The sequence below is a fragment of the Stigmatopora argus genome, chromosome 1, assembly GCF_051989625.1.
Source record: "Stigmatopora argus isolate UIUO_Sarg chromosome 1, RoL_Sarg_1.0, whole genome shotgun sequence".
Taxonomy (NCBI): Eukaryota; Metazoa; Chordata; class Actinopteri; order Syngnathiformes; family Syngnathidae; genus Stigmatopora; species Stigmatopora argus.
The window spans coordinates 17,487,150-17,503,106 of NC_135387.1; the positions used below are offsets into that span (position 1 = coordinate 17,487,150).

The 15,957-nt window shown below is 44.0% G+C and overlaps 2 protein-coding genes and 1 pseudogene across 5 annotated transcripts; 2 read left to right on the forward strand and 1 right to left on the reverse strand.

Moving 5' to 3' along the window:
* Position 1: 1 nt before the first annotated feature.
* LOC144077154 (transcription factor HES-4-B-like) lies at positions 2-4,029 on the forward strand (annotated as a pseudogene). Its single transcript, XR_013300904.1, has 2 exons — positions 2-2,335; positions 2,435-4,029. The product of XR_013300904.1 is annotated as a transcription factor HES-4-B-like (transcript).
* Positions 4,030-5,020: 991 nt separating this feature from the next.
* Positions 5,021-10,496, reverse strand: tas1r1 (taste receptor, type 1, member 1). The gene is made up of 6 exons (XM_077597538.1): positions 10,165-10,496; positions 9,792-10,098; positions 7,321-8,082; positions 7,020-7,241; positions 6,804-6,924; positions 5,021-6,208 (listed from the first exon to the last, which is right to left on the reverse strand). The coding sequence occupies exons 1-6, from the start codon at positions 10,350-10,352 to the stop codon at positions 5,283-5,285; spliced, it is 2,526 nt and encodes an 841-aa protein (XP_077453664.1). The 5' UTR covers positions 10,353-10,496; the 3' UTR covers positions 5,021-5,282.
* Positions 10,497-11,017: 521 nt separating this feature from the next.
* Positions 11,018-15,604, forward strand: rprd1b (regulation of nuclear pre-mRNA domain containing 1B). 3 transcript variants are annotated; one of them, XM_077613204.1, is made up of 8 exons: positions 11,018-11,074; positions 11,531-11,754; positions 12,743-12,872; positions 12,977-13,110; positions 13,305-13,429; positions 13,521-13,647; positions 13,859-14,034; positions 14,233-15,604. In XM_077613204.1, exons 2-8 carry the CDS (start codon positions 11,604-11,606, stop codon positions 14,380-14,382), a joined length of 993 nt encoding a protein of 330 aa, XP_077469330.1. In that variant the 5' UTR covers positions 11,018-11,074; positions 11,531-11,603; the 3' UTR covers positions 14,383-15,604. The 3 variants fall into 3 exon arrangements, with proteins under 3 accessions (XP_077469330.1, XP_077469312.1, XP_077469321.1); XM_077613186.1 differs by having other exon boundaries at positions 11,039-11,184; XM_077613195.1 differs by lacking the exon at positions 11,018-11,074 and adding an exon at positions 11,081-11,390.
* Positions 15,605-15,957: the final 353 nt, after the last annotated feature.

A 15,957-nucleotide genomic window follows, 5' to 3' on the forward strand; every position in this document is an offset into this window, starting at 1 on the left:
CTCTCCGGCAAGGCCTTGGATGAGAGACCGCTAGTTTTTATTTATGCCAGCCCAAAAGGTGCGCAGCACAAACTTTTAGGGCAGGGGTGGCGGACAAATTTTAAATCAAATATGTCAAAAGCAGCATAAAAAATCCAATCTGCCAAATTATTTTAAAAATATAACGTTATAGTATCTTCAAATCCTGGTCGGGCCACCTGTGTGGACTTTTCATGTTCTCCCCAGGCCCGTGTGGCTTTTCTCCGGGTACTCCCACGTTCCAAAGACATGCAAGGTAGGCTGATTGGACACTCTAAATTGTCCCTAGGTATGAATGTGAGCATCAATGATTGTTTGTCTCTTTGTGCCCTGCGATTGGCTGGCCACCAATTCAGGCCCGAAGTCAGGTGGGATTGGCTCCGGCAACCCCCCCCCCCCCCCCCCCCCCCCCGCGACCCAAGTGAGGATAAAGTGGTTCCGAAAATAAGATGAGATGTATTAGTATTTGTTTTTAAAGGGCCCTGGAGAATTTCAGTGTGTTTTATAAAATAAATAAGACAAACATGAAACAAAGCACAGAGCTGCATTATATACAAAATATGATAAGAAGCAAAGAGCCGCATTATATACAAAATATGATAATAGGCAAAGAGCCGCATGCGGCTCGAGAGCCACGTGTTTGCCATCCCTGTTTTAGGAGTTCGGGTAGGTCCTGATGCTGCCTCATCAGTAGCCGGACATGGAAGTCGTGTCTTTGAGTACCTTGAAGGTAGAAAGGCGCCTTTGATAGACAGATGACGGAAGGACGGAAAGACCGACCACTAGCTAGATACGGTAGATAACACACTACTAGCTAGCCAACCTATGGACGGACGGATAGATGCGTAGAAAGACGGGCAGATGGATGTGTGCACACGCGCTTCTGCCCTGCAACCGCAAAAGATCAATGAACATTCCCAGTGGAGGCTTTTGTAGTGCATTGAGCGTGATGGTGGGAAGTGGTGGGAAAGTGGGCGCACGGGCCTACTCACAGCATGCAAACACATCTGCGGGGGCTTACTACTCTATTACTCTAGTGGGCTACTACTCCCTCTGGGGAACGTTGACAATTAAGGTAACGTTAAGCTGACGCGTCTGCGTCACTGATTTCGCTTTTGTTGTAGTGGAACTTTGACAGCAAGTCGTATTTGGTGTTTGATTGGACGGATTTGTCTGTGCTAATTGATGAGGTTGTGAAGAAACAATCTTGTACGGTTACGTTTTGGACAATGTTTTGTTTTCATTTGGAGTCAGGCGGAGGAGAAAGATGTTTTTATGTGCTGAGAATATTGTTTTTTGCTTTTTGGAGTGGATTTATTGGGTTTAGCTTTCATTTTTCATTTCATTTATTGTTTTAGTCTAGTTTTGATGAGTTTTATGTGTCCGTCTTTTCATACTTTCATACATGATTTGTTAGGTGCAAATTAAAAAATAATTTTCAAAAAGTCAACAACAACAAAAAGCATTCATTTTGTCATTTTATTTTCTAAATATTGCTTCTAGAGATATAATATGAAAATGAAAGATTCCGGGTGGACTGCCTCGTGTCCATTATTAGCAAAGGGGAAAGCAACCCCCCCAGTAGGAATATGCGACATATATTAAAAAAAATGATGCTTTTTTCAATTCTGCTAAAGAACTTTAGAGTTTTTTTTTGTTTTGTCATAAAACAAAGCAGCATTTCTAAAAGATGACCACGTTAAGCAATTGTTTGATTTGTTTTCACTGCAAATCTGCTTAACCAATCAATGTAATGATTGACATATTATTACACGCCTAGTAGCTCGATAGCTGTTCCCAGGAACATTTGATGAGCAAACAGTCCCTGCACTTTATATTGTTTTAGTGCAGCAGCATTTGGTCTTTAAACGGCAGCCCCATCCCCTTTGAAGGCGCAGCGCCAAATGAGTAACTCCTGGTCATTTTCACCTCTCCAATATCGCATTTTGACCACAACGAGCGTGTGGCGACGAGTTACCGTGAGTTACCGTGCCTGCCTTAATCACCGGTCGCTTATCTTGGGAAACATGCCGGCCCGCCACAGATACATGACCTCTGGGTTATTGATGTCTCTCCTATTGTTGCGTTGGGAGTCCCACTGGTCGGAGTGTGGGAACCCCAGCCCAGCCTGAGCCACATGCCTTTGTTATGCAAATCGCCGCCTATAAAAAGAGGAGCAGCTCCCACACAGAAACCAAAGCCAACGACACTGTCAGGGAAGAAGCTTCTCCTCTGCACCTGCATCCAAATGGCGCCTTGTTCTTCCAATTTCTCCTTCACGCAGCACGCCCGAATCTCCGAGAGGGATCACGTCAAAGTAAGTTCCGGAGCTGTGATTTGATTTCAGTCCAAACGGCCGCTCGCCAGTTACCTGACTGACCAGGATCTGGCCTCGCCATCTGCTTTCTCTCCGCAGTTAAGAAAGCCCGTGGTGGAGAAAATGCGTCGGGACCGCATCAACAGCTGCATCGAGCAGCTCAAGCTCATCCTGGAGAAAGAGTTCCACAAGCAAGAGCCCAACTCCAAACTGGAGAAGGCCGACATCTTGGAAATGACCGTCAGCTTCCTGAGGCAGCAGCTGCAGCCCACCGCCGACTACGGCCGGGGTTATTCTCACTGCTGGAGTGACTCGTTGCACTTCCTCTCGGCGGGTAGCGCGGGGGCCTCGACGCGGCCCGAGACCGGTCGGGGGGACCGCGGGTCCTCTGTGGAGTTCTCGCCCGGGAGAGGCACCCGGCTGCAGGAGAGCGGCGGTGGTCCCGTGTGGAGGCCCTGGTAGAAGACTCGGACCCCTCCTTGCCTTTTAGGAAGCACGTGACTCATTTGCTCCACGTCTCATCATATTGATGGACACGTTGGACAAAAAAAAACACAGCTCTACCTTATTGAGAAGATCCTTTGCTTTGACTATGATTCACCTTTTCTCTGGTTTTGTGTGATGATGGTTTTTTTTCTATTGTTTACTCCAGTGGAGTCGTAGATCTTGCTGAATTGTAACAGTGTATCTCTGCTGGATTGCCTCGTATAATGACGGCCTATGTTGAGGATATTTCTCTCTTACTGTCAGATGAACTATGCCAAATTGTATACTGCTGAGCGATGTCACGTCTGCGGCCGTGTGGGTCAACGTGGCGTCTCAGATCAGCACATTTTGTACGACAATTAAAAATACCAATAAAACAATCATGAAAAAAAAAATCTGTTTTTTCACTCTTTTTCTCGGCGTCCAGTTCATATTTTGATAATGTGACTTACTTTCTCCGATATGAAATCTCAGATCAGCTCTTAAAACTCATTTTGTACGACAATTAAAAATACCAATAAAACAATCATGGGAAAAAAAATCTGGTTTTTGACTATCTTTCTTGGCGTCAAGTTCATATTTTGCGTGTTTGTCCATAAAAAAAAGCATGACATCCTAGTACTAAAGTCCTAAAAAATACTAATTGAAAGGCAAATTCTACCTGCGATATCTTTTTGGTTTGTAAAATCACACGTTCATGCAAATGTGTGCTGTCAAAATGAATGGGATGTCTTGCTCAAAGGCAATTTCGCAGTAGCCGGGATTCAGCTCCAACAACTTACACCAATTTTTCCATTTGTTCATAATATTACTTAAGCCGTAACAGTCAGGCTTTATTTATTTTGATGACGTGATAAAAAAATGCCGCGCTGGACTAAATACAGTAACTAAGTTATATTACTCGTTTAAGGTTAGCAAACATCAGCATAATAAGCCCTCAAACTGCTGATATTTGAACACTAACAAAGCCGCAACAACTCTAGACTGACAATACTACATGATTGCATTTCTATTGATTTCAATGCGAATATGTAACTGTTTTGACTTGAAAGCATAGTCCAAGAAAAAATGCAACGTTAATAAATACACTCCTGCGTTTACCATGAATAGGATACTGTCTTCTTGCCTTATTTACACTATAACAAGCGAACAAAGACTTTTGCAACAATAGTAAAGCACCTATAGCTCATCAACATTGCATGCCCAGGTGATTGACTACACAAGGGGGTTGTCCTACACCAACAATGGGAATCGGGTCAGATCAATAAGTCTGGGGTGGGGCAGAGTAGACGCAGAACTGACCAGGGGAGATAAAGGATCTCAATTAGAAGAAGAATGATAGGCTGTCGTCCTCTTATCAACCTGGCGCTCTTATCATTCCAGCCAGAGGATCCCACTGTGACTCTGGGAACAATTCAAGGCTGGATTGAATGCACGTAGAGGGTCCCAAGAGGAAGGTGTCGCCTGGAAAATTGATGTGATATGAATGAAGATGTGCGATTGGCTCGCGACCGGTCCAGTACTCGGATATTGCATGACAAATGTGTGTGTCACCGTTTGAAAACATGATCAAATCCTAGCAGAAGTGCTCAGAAATAGCCGGAGAAGTTAAACCCCAGTGTGTGTGTGACAGCATTTTGTTGGCCTCCAATAAAAGCGGCGCCTGTTGATCAGTGGCACACTTCGCCTGTTGACCGAACACACGAAGCCGTGAGTGTGGGAAAGCCCAACTCGGACTCTACTCACACGTCTGCTCGTCAATGGGGCTGACCTCCCTGCCACAAAAGACCTTTTCATCTCCTCTCACTAACAGCGGCTAATAGCGCTCTGTGGTGTGTGTACTTGTGTGTGTGTGTGTGTGTGTGTGTGTGTGTGTTGTGAGAGACAGAAGAAGACAGGCCAATTGTGCCTCTATTTAAAGTGATCTCTTAAAAAGGATGATGCTGTTTTTCTCAGCAGTTAGCATTTATTGTTAAGTCCTCCCACAAAGAAAATACCAATAGAAAACGTTATTAAATGTAGAGGTTTACGACTTGGATAGCACAGTGGCACCTTGAGAGGAACATTTCAATTTACTCACTGACAACAGCTGTATTTCAAAACACATATTTAACATTGAAATGAAATGTAGGAAAAAAATGTAATGTCATAATTACATTTTTTTTATAATAAATTGAGAGTATAGTAAAACCTGGCAACCGTATGATACTATCTCTATTGGGCAATGTCGTTCTTTGCAGAGGATAAAGAATGTATGACTATTGCTGTATTTTCTGTCAAATTTCTGTTGCTTTCATGGTTTGACGACATAACAGCAATGCAAGTTTAGTATTATGCGAAATGTATTTTTCTTAGTCCGCAGTTGTACGGTTGATTTGAATACAATTATTATGGGTAAGAATCCTAGGAGTTGCAGATTTTCTGAGATGGATATTAAATGCCAGAGAATGCTATTTATCACTCACTCTTTACTCATGGTGTACATCTGAATGCAGTTTTGGAAATGAGCGGTAGTGTTCATTTGCGGCCTCAGTAAGATGACGTACATTTTGGGCAGGAAGTAGCCGGAAAAGACGGCAAGGACGCTTAAGAGAATGGCAAAGACGTGGGCGGCCATGGTCAAGGAGTCTCTACTGACCAAGTAGATGGTGAAAAAGCTCATCCAGGAGACCAAGTAAAGCACGAGGCTGAAGGTGACACACTTGGCCTCGTTGTAGTTGGCCGGTAGGTCTTTCCCCGCGTAGCTAAACGAGAAGCAGACCAGGCTGAGGAGCGACACGTACGCCAGCTCGACGCCCGCGCCGTACGACAGGGTGCTGCTGCACTCCAGGACAATGCCGTCCTCGTAGAATTCCAAATCCCGAGACGGCTCTGATGGGTCGAGGCCCGCGCAGGTGATGGAAACGATCAGAGAGACGGCGGACAAGATGAAAATGGTCACCTCGGGTCCCCGTTTCTTGGCCCACTTGTCGTAGGCCGCTGGCAGCTTGGCGGCCAGCTTGAAAATGCAAACCACTTGCACGGAGCGCACGCCGATGCAGGCCAGACACACGCTGAAACTGATCGTAAACAGAGGCCGCTTGAGGATGCAGGATAGACGGGACGGGAGGCCGAAATGACACAGGGCGCTGGAGGCGGCGGCGGTCAGGGCCGCCAGCATGAGCAGGCAAGCGCCGCCCCCGGCCGACTTGGCCACCGGCGTGCGGAGGTGCGTCAGGAGGACAACGCCCGAGCCCGAGGTCAGGAGCAGGCAGCAGGCCAGGAAAAAAAGCAACGCCACGGACAGTGGGGCGTCCCAGGCCAGAAGCAAGACCCTCCGGTGACGACACTGCTCGCTGCTGGCGGGAGCCCACATCTCTCGCGGACACGCCTGGCATTCAGGGGGTTCTAGCAAAGATGTGCAGACGCAACATCAGGCAACATTGGAAGGAAACCGGAGTACCCGGAGGAAACCCACGCGGGCCCAGGGAGAACGTGCAAACTCCACACAGGTGGACCGACCTAGATTTGAACTCAGGACCCCAGAACTGTGAGGCCGATGTGCCCCTGATCTTGTTGTGTTGTGTATAAATATAAAAATGTGTTGTTGTTGTTGTTGTTGTTATGTTCAATAGGGCAGAAATAAAATGCACTACGTATTGGTGCTATTTTATTGTGGACATATCATAATGTCTCTCTGTTTATTTGAGGATGAAAGTTATGAAACTTTATGTCATTATGAAAAGAAATTATTTTGCGGCTGATGATTAGCCCTTTCTACAATTTGAAAGGGGTTAGTTAGCAAGTGGGAATATGTGACTGAAGCATTTAGCAGTACCTGGTGGTCGACTTCAAAACTACAGTACTAGTAAATCCATTCTAAACTTAAATCCAGGACAACCATTCCATATGAAAATAACGGTAGCTGTCTTCAGTAGCGAATACGTTTGTGTGTCTTAGATCCGATGATGGGGTACCCCAAAACAGATATAGAGACATGTACCACTTTGGTTTAGGAACGTGCCAGCAGGACAGGCCTGGCAGTCGAAGCAGCAGCTATGCTGTCCTCTCATCAATTTCCTGTGGCCTCTCGGGCAGGGAGGAGAACAGATGGACTGGGGAACCTGAAAAAGCAGGCAAAAGAATTGCTTTAACTCTCCTACAATCTTGCGCTTCAGATCGACTCTTGATTTTACGACGCCGTCATTCTAAATCTTACAGATCTGGACGTGGTTCCCATGCCGTGCCACTCGATGGCCTCGTCATCCAATGTAAGCTGAAGCGGATCTGGACTAAAGGAACCCACCACTCGGATGGACCAATCCGTGCCCTTCCAAATCCAGGTCACTATGTCGTACCCGGTCGGAGGGTCTCCGTTCACGTCAAAGAACACGGAGGTGTTTCCCAGAGAAAATCTGGTGTCCCTTAGCACGGTCAGGAGCTAAACACAATAGAAGAGTAGAGTTAGGGTGATGGGAGGGAATCATTCTGAACAAAAATGGAAAATCAAATGAGACGACCTCCCAAGGATGCATCCTCCTTTTCTGGCACTGTCCGGAATCGCAACGAAGAGCTCGGTGCAGAGCGTTAGCCACGGCGTACACCGCCTTGTATACGTTGAAGGAGGACGTGATGTCATACTTCTCCAACGTGAAGTTGTTTCTGGCCAAACTGTACACGTCGGCGCTATGCAGACAAACGGCGCCGCTGTCCCCTGAACTCGCCTGGGCGTCGGATCGACCCAGTGAGGCCTTCGTGACTTTTTTTTCAAAGTCCACAAAGCCACTCAAGGCCGCGTTTTTCACGGCCACCCCGATCACCGTGCCGACGGTGTGGACGCCAGGGATCTGGGATATAAGCGTGGCCGAGGACCAGTCTTCCGTGCCTATCCAAACCTTACCTGTCACGTTGCTCTGGACGACGAACGGGAAGAAGCCGCTGAGTTTGGACTTACTGGAAAAGAGCACAATGGTGTTGACCTGAGCCCGCAATATGCCTTCCACCATGCTCCGCATCACTCCCGCCGTCTCGCCGCTGTACGTCGGGATGATTCCTTGGTAGGCCACGCAGACGCCGTATTCCGGGGCCAGCCGAGAAAGGCTCTGCATGCCGTCCAAACCGTAGTCGTTTTCGCTGCCCAAAAGAGCAATCCAGGTCCAATTGAAGCGTACCAGCAACTGGATTATTGCCTGAACCTGATTCTTGTCACTGGGAATTGTGCGGAAAAATGAGGGGTAAAGGACCTTGTTGCTCAACTTTCTGTTCGATGCCTCATAGGAGATCTGCGGTTTAAAAAAAAAAAGATTATAAAAGTATATATGTATGTATGTGTTCAAAACTTTTTGCTCCAAATTATACTTTTCAAGCAGTTAACCTTCCACGATCTCCCTTTTTTACAGGCCAATGACAAAGCTCAGCAATTTTTTATGTTGATGCACCTCGCATTAGACAACTTGGATATGAAAATTTGGCCAACCGATGGTGCAGTGGTTCTTCGGTCTGACTTTGATGTGGGCAATCTGGGTTTGATTCCCACTCGGTGGCAGTGTGAGTGGTTGTCTGTCTCTCTATGTGTCTACGACTGACTGGCGACCAGTCTAGGGTGTCTTTTTTATTTATTTATATACATATATATAATACTATATACTTATTTATTTATTTCTTAAATTATTTATAACATATTTATTTATTTTCTAAAATGTCTTTTCCGGTGTCTGTATTGCTACTGTGACAATGAAATTTCCCGGATACGAGATTGATAAAGTTGTCTAATCTAAATCTGTCTTTCGCCCGAAGACAGTTGGGTTAGGCTCCGACCACCCCGCAACCCTTTCAATGATGGCCGGTATGGAAGATGAATGAATGAATGCATGAATGTAATAATCCACTCTCGATTCATGCTAAAGCTGACTGCGGGCAGGGATCGAAATGTTATTGTCGTGCGATCTACCAATCGTACCGTGACGATCTACCGATAGTTCCTTGGCGATCTACAGGTAGATCGCAATCTATGTCACTCGTACCCCTGATTTATACATATACAGTGGTACCTCGAGATACAAGCGTAATTCGTTCCGGGACTGAGCTCGTATGTCGATTTTCTCGTAACTCAAACGAACGTTTTCCATTGAAGTGAACTAAAAACAAATTAATTTTTTCCAACCCTCTGAAAAAACACCAAAAACAGGATATTGGAGTGGAAAAAATGTTTTATTTGTTCTAATTCGTCATCTATTAACAAAGTATCAAATAACTAGTGGTTTAGTAGTATACTAAAATGTGTTTAGTAGAACTAAAATTAGACGGATTTCGCGGAGGGTAGAGAGAGGGACAGAGGGGGGGCCGGGGGGGAGACTTTTTCCACGGCAACGCGCTCGTAAAATAACATAAACAAATTTAAATGAACTTGGATTAGGATGCAGACACACTCAAAAATAAGTTTAATCTAACCTTACACTAAACTTAATTCTAATTTTGTGTTACATTTTTATAGCTTTCTTCTCCCGGCCGGGTTGGCTCTGTTTGCCCCGCCTCCACCCTGAGTTTCAGATGATACCTATCGATGGTAGTTTGCTTTTGTATTCCCTTCAAAATATTCCGAAAATTATGCACACAAATGTCCTCACAATAGGATAACGCACGATCACTTGCCAACGTATTAGCGATCGCTTTGCCATTCACAATGACTAACAGGAGAAAAAAAACACTGAAAAAAATGCAACGCTCCGCCCAGTGCTCGCAGAGACATTACAAAGAGGGAGTTGCGACCAGAGAGACATTACACGAGGGAGTTGCGGGGAGAGAGACAGTGCCCATGATGTTCTTATGAGCAGCCTCTCGCGTCCGCTGTCTGCTCGTATATCAAAATTTGTCTCGTATCTCAAGATAAATATTTGCCCGAAATTTTACTCGTATCTCAAATTTCTCGTATGTCGGGCCACTCGTATGTCGAGGTACCACTGTACTACTCCCAAAGAGTTGTTAAACTGGCCTGTGGCATGAGGAAGGCCCCAAGTAGAGCGGCAGGAGTAAATGTTTTGCTGCTGCTATCCGGTCCAATGACAGCTATGGTTGCGTTGGTAAGTACAGGTTCAATGTTCGCCATCGGACTCTGGTACTGATCGGCCAGTATGTCCAGTGTGGCAAGCACGCTGGCCTGGACTGAGCAAATGTCATACAGCTGGTAGCCCAGTAAGACTCCTGGAAGCAGGCGGTGTGCCCCAGTCTTGTTGTTGATTTCTTCTACGGCGAATCGCAAGGCTTGCATCATGTGGAAACCGTGTTTGTTGTGTCGCCCCCTACACAAAAATACTCTTTAGGGCAATACGGAAGAACAAATGTGGTTTGAGTTCCAGTGGACTCACACTTTACATGGAACAAGAGCAGGAAAACCAGTACTTGGGCTGTCCGTGTAGTGGAGAGGAAAGAGTCCAGCGATGGAGAACTCCCCGTCCAAATGTAGTCCCTCGCCCTGGGAGATGGAGTCCAGCTTTCCATGAGCCACCTGCAGAAATAGGTAACTCAGAAAGACACATGGAGCTTTCACACACATGTCAGGACGCGTCAAAGGCAAACAGGACTGATGTGGAAGCGTCACTTCACTCGTGGAAGCCAAATTTTTATATGACGGGAAATTTCCCAAGTGGGGATTTTAAGGGTGTGGGGTGAGCGGATCACTTTTGTATATTTCTTGGGATGTGTCCATTTGCATGTCTAATTTGTTTGCGTGGCGCTTGATTCCCTTGTTGCATAAATGCCGTAACCGGTGGGGAAAGTCATTATTTATTCCAGTTATTTCGTGTTTTTGAAAACATAAAACTCAACCTATTTTTTTCTGTTTTTGGTTCGTGAAGAGGCAGATTTTACTCGATTTACTTGACAAATCGACAATACGATTCAAAGTACTCATGGAAATTTGTGTTCGTGCACGTGTAATTTACATTTTGGCTGATATTTTAAACGTGTTGTTTCAGATATGCCTGTTGAATTGATGGATATTTGACTCGCACCCGTGTCCAAACCACAAATATTATATTCTGACATGAATATACTGTGTATTTTGTTGACCACTGCATCAAGGATGCAAACAGCCGTGCAAATGTATGTAATGAGAACCTTTGATGGAAATCATTTGCCCGCCCCAAGCACAGTTCAAAAACACATTTATCATATCGTATGTCTTCAATAATAAAGGCATGAAAACACAAAAGACTGACATTTTTTGAGCGGCATGGGAGGCCCGTGACGTCACTACTGCGCGACGCACATGTTGAGGTGAAAGTGCGAGCTGCCATTTTTTTACCATTCTTCCCAATTAGTTCAGCAAAAAAAGATACGAGCTCCGTGCGGCTTCACCTTGACGTTTATCGTGTTGTTAACAACAGGTATTATGCACGGGTATTACCTAAGTTCTGGCATTTAAATTCTAGCTTAAGCGTAGGCTCGCTCGTAGTATGCGGAGGGTTAGTTAGCCGTGGCTGGCTAGGCGTTAGCTGTGTCTGTAAACAAACACAGTAATCTATTGAGCAAACTGCTGCTCGTGAGCCCACTCAAAAGCCGCACGTTTGTTTTCCCTACAGCATCTCTGCAGGTTAGCGACTAATATAACGTTATTACGGTGTTTTATTTGACTTGATCGCTGCAGGACACGTTCCTTTTTTTGTTAAAGCATGTTGCGTGAAGTGGAACTTTTTTTGTTTTGATGACATTGCGGGTTTCCCCCCTAACTAGCTCGGAGCTCCGTCGGTTTAGAGCGGGGTCGTGCTGAGTCTGCTCCCGAGGAGACGCACGCCAGCACGCGGACATGTCATCGTTCTCCGAGGCGGCCCTGGAGAAGAAGCTGACGGAGCTGAGCAGCTCTCAGCAGAGCGTCCAGACTCTGTCCTTGTGGATCATCCATCACCGAAAACATTCGGGCCTCATCGTCAAAGTGTGGCACAGAGAGCTCAAGAAAGGTGATGTTCCATTCCATGCTCTTAATTGTGATGATCGACTCCTTAAATTGCCATTCACAGTATTCTTGCCAAATACTGTACCAAAAGCAGTCCAGTTTACTGTCAATATCAACGATCACCACAAAATATGTGAGAACGGTACAAGAAAGTGTAAGAAATAGTCTTTTTTATTAGAGTATTTAGGGTAGTGCTGTCAAACTCATCTTTGTTGAATGCCGCATGTATTTAATGCTTCTTTCATTATGTCTGTCAACTAGAGGTGAGATTATTAGCCCGAATGTCAATCATTACTTCGGTTTATATCTCGAACAAAAAAAAATAGGTATACTAAAACGATGTGTGGTCTCTCGCTGACTTAAAAAAAAAAAAAAAATATATATATATATATATATATATATATATATATGTATATATATATGTATATATATATGTATATATATATGTATATATATATGTATATATGTATATATATATATGTATATATATGTATATATATGTATATGTGTTTATAAAAATGTATACTAAACAATGTGTGAAGACTAAATTTAGGAGTACTTGTTATAAAAATAAATAATTGGGGATAAAATAGAGAAGGCGCTGTAATGTAATTGCAATTGGAGGCGGAGCCGTAGAACCAGGTACTTAAAAACAAAACTGTTTTCCTAATTTGAAACTCGAACTCTTTTTCTACATTTTAACAACATTAATAAACAACAGTTACTCAATTCTAACGACATGAACCTCTGAAAAGCGTACAACAAAAACTACCTAGACAATTAGGCAATATAACATAAATATTATTTCTATTGTAGACAGCTACAAAATGATGCCTTAGGCAATACACATAAAGGTTACACTGCCTGACCCCAAAAAAGTTCACCACCCTCCAAAAAACCCATACGATCTAAGATTCACTGCCAGTCCGAACGGATTGGACGTCTGTCGCCATCAACCGCAGCCAATTTAAGCATCATTTGTTGTTCTGCAGCTAAAATCAGCAGGAAGCTGACGTTCCTCTATCTGGCCAACGATGTCATCCAAAACAGCAAAAAGAAAGGTCCCGAATTCACCAAAGACTTTGAGACGGTCCTCATTGATGCCTGCTCTCATGTCGCCAGGTATGTGGCAATAGTATTGAAACTTAATGTCGGGGATGATTTCAAGGCCCAGAACTGTTACCTAAACTACGTACACGTGTCCCTCCACTGACTTTCTCTTGTAGTGAAGTGGACGAAAGCTGCAAAAAACACATGGAGAGACTCCTGAACATCTGGAAGGAGCGCAACCTTTACAGAAGCGACTTTATTCAGCAGCTGACCCTCGCCATCGAAGACTCCAACAGCCCAATGCCAATAGGTTGTCAAATAATGATCAATGAACAAGTTATGAACGCAGCACACCAAATTTTTTACTAAAGCGCACTGAGACATTTGACAGTGTTGACCGTTTAATGGTTCACATATTTGACTACAGCCCAGCTGTTTTGGCATCCGTTCCAAAATGTAAGCGTTTATGTATGGAAATTTGAAACCGTTGTTTGATCTTGACAGTGGAAGAAAAGAAACCGGTGAAAAGAACTTACCAGAAGATCCAGCAAGAGGAAGAGGACGAGGAGGATGACGACTACAGAATCATCACCTCTCCTCGCAACATGGATGCCTCTGCTAATCAACTGGTAACAACACAATGGGGCATAAATCACAGAAAGGGTTAATTTGTCAAAATTGGGTTTTGTGGCCAATATATGTATTTTAATTCACACTCAGACAGAGGAGTTGGTGAAAGCACTGCAAGACTTGGAAAATGCTGCCTCGGGCGACGCGGCTGTTCGACAGAAAATCGCCTCATTGCCACAGGAAGTCCAAGATGTCTCACTACTGGAAAAAATAACTGGTGAGTTGATTGTTTTGTTATATTATTATTTGAGGAAATCACCCTCCGAGCCTCTATAAGCATCTTATGGTTATTATTTTATTTGTTTATTAAATCAAGGAAGTGCTAACAGATGGTGTTTTTTTTGTTGCCATCTTTGGCTCAATTTTACTGTAGCCATTCACTGAACGAGTTGCACGTCATCCCATGTTGTCCTGCTGTCCCCCTATAGACAAGGAGGCAGCAGACAATCTGTCCAAGACGGTGGACGAAGCGTGTCTACTGCTGGCCGAGTACAACGGCCGCTTGGCGGCGGAACTGGAGGACCGCAGGCAGCTGGCGCGCATGTTGACTGACTACATTGGCAGCCAGAAAGAGGCGGTGGTGGAGAGGGAAAAGAAGCTAGAGGCAAGGAAACGTCAAGCTTTTCCTAAACTTTTGTTGAGCCAAGCGCAGTGCTTCACTTGTGAATCATAAAGTTTTGCAACTTCAGATGTTTTGCTGAAAACACACTTAATAGAAGAACAACAAACGTCCCGAGAATTTTGGGGGGATGGGAAACAATGGTAGTAAACGGTGGAACTTTAATGCTGCTGTTGTGTGCAGGAATACAAGCAGAAGTTGGCCCGGGTGACCCAAGTGAGGAAGGAGCTCAAGTCGCACATCCAGAGTCTACCCGACCTGTCTCTTCTTCCCAACGTAACCGGCGGTCTGGCCCCGCTGCCCTCGGCCGGTGACCTCTTCTCCACTGACTGAGTGGCGTAACTCAGACTAGCAAACCCCCTTTGGTCGTTTCACACCCCGCCTATCAAAATACACCTTCGGCATAACAATCACAGGCCGTGCACAGCGCCGTCTGGAGCCCGATGAGGTCGACGCGTACCAGCGGGGGAACTTAGAGCTGAGGTGGGGACAAAACGGTTCGGTTTGGCAAAACGGCAAAAATTTGCAGGGAGAACAGAGACTCTGTCGTCCTGGATTTTCTCGCTTAGTCTCCGCGCCAGCAGCTTGGACTTAGCTCTTTCCCATTTGTTTTTAAATATTATTTTGCATTTGTAATAAACGTCTATTGAAAATGATGGAGGCGGGACTTGGTAGACCAAGGTTTACGGTTGTCAAGCGACGTAGACGGTGCCGTTTCTATTACCTGGATTAGCCAATTGGCCTTATTAAACTACCAGGTGATAACAATCTACCTTGTATCCGGGGTTTCTTTGTAATAACTTCAATGGAGGGATAGACTTTTTTGTGATGGTAAAACGAGACCGATGTGATTTCCATGTCACCGTTTTTCACATTTTCTCATCCCATTGCCAGGCGAAGGATTTTTTAATATGTTTAACAATTGCGTCATTTTGACGCAAAGAGATGTGAAGCTACTTTGAACTCTCCTCTCAAAAGATGAGATCTCAATAGCTTCTATCAAGTTAGTTTTTTTCTACAAAGTCACAAATATTGCTATTTCTACTGTCCCAGTTTTGTCTCCAGTGGAGACAAAACTGTTACTGCCCATTAATTAGATTTGTAACGCCACCATTTAGGGTCAGTGAGAGTGAAGTTAATGCGTTCAGTTTTGTTTTGTGCAGCTCCTTTTATTTTACAAACTAAAAACAAAAGATTTTGAATGCCATGAACGTGCAGCTTTCACAATGTTTGCTAAACCAAAGTGTGTCTGTGTGCTTGTTTTTAAAAATCAATTTTCGATGGGCTTTACAAGCACATTCTTGACATCTATTGCCAACTAAAAAGCATTTGTATGAAAAGGTACAAATGTCATTGCAACCACTGGAAGCCAAGAAAGACTTAAGAAACGACCGAATGTTTAGTTACATTGACTCTTGCCCTCACATTGTGCAGTCCGCATTTCTCTCTGCATGAACTGCATTGTACAGACTGAAGTCCTACCAGTAGGGTAGTTTTATTTCTGTAATGAAAGTGTTTCAATGGATGCCAATAAACAGCAACCATTTGAACAAAACATGTCTTCTAGTATTGAAAACCAGAGAGAAAATAAAGGATATGCATATACCTAACAAAATAAGTATTATTAACAACACATAGTTGGAAACGCCTTTAAATAAGACAAAATGTATTCATCAGATTCATACTTTTAATGCAATACCTTAAAAAAATACAATTGAGTAATCTAAATGTAAAAAAAAAAAAACTTCAAAAATTAATCAGAAAAACAAAAGTTAATTAAAAAAACCCAATTTAAAATATTTTTATTCGAAAAACGGTCAGGACTGTTTTTAATTTTTTATAGTTAATATACACTTTGGTATCCTTCGAACTACGAAAATATTTGATTTTTGTCATTTTAATCATTTT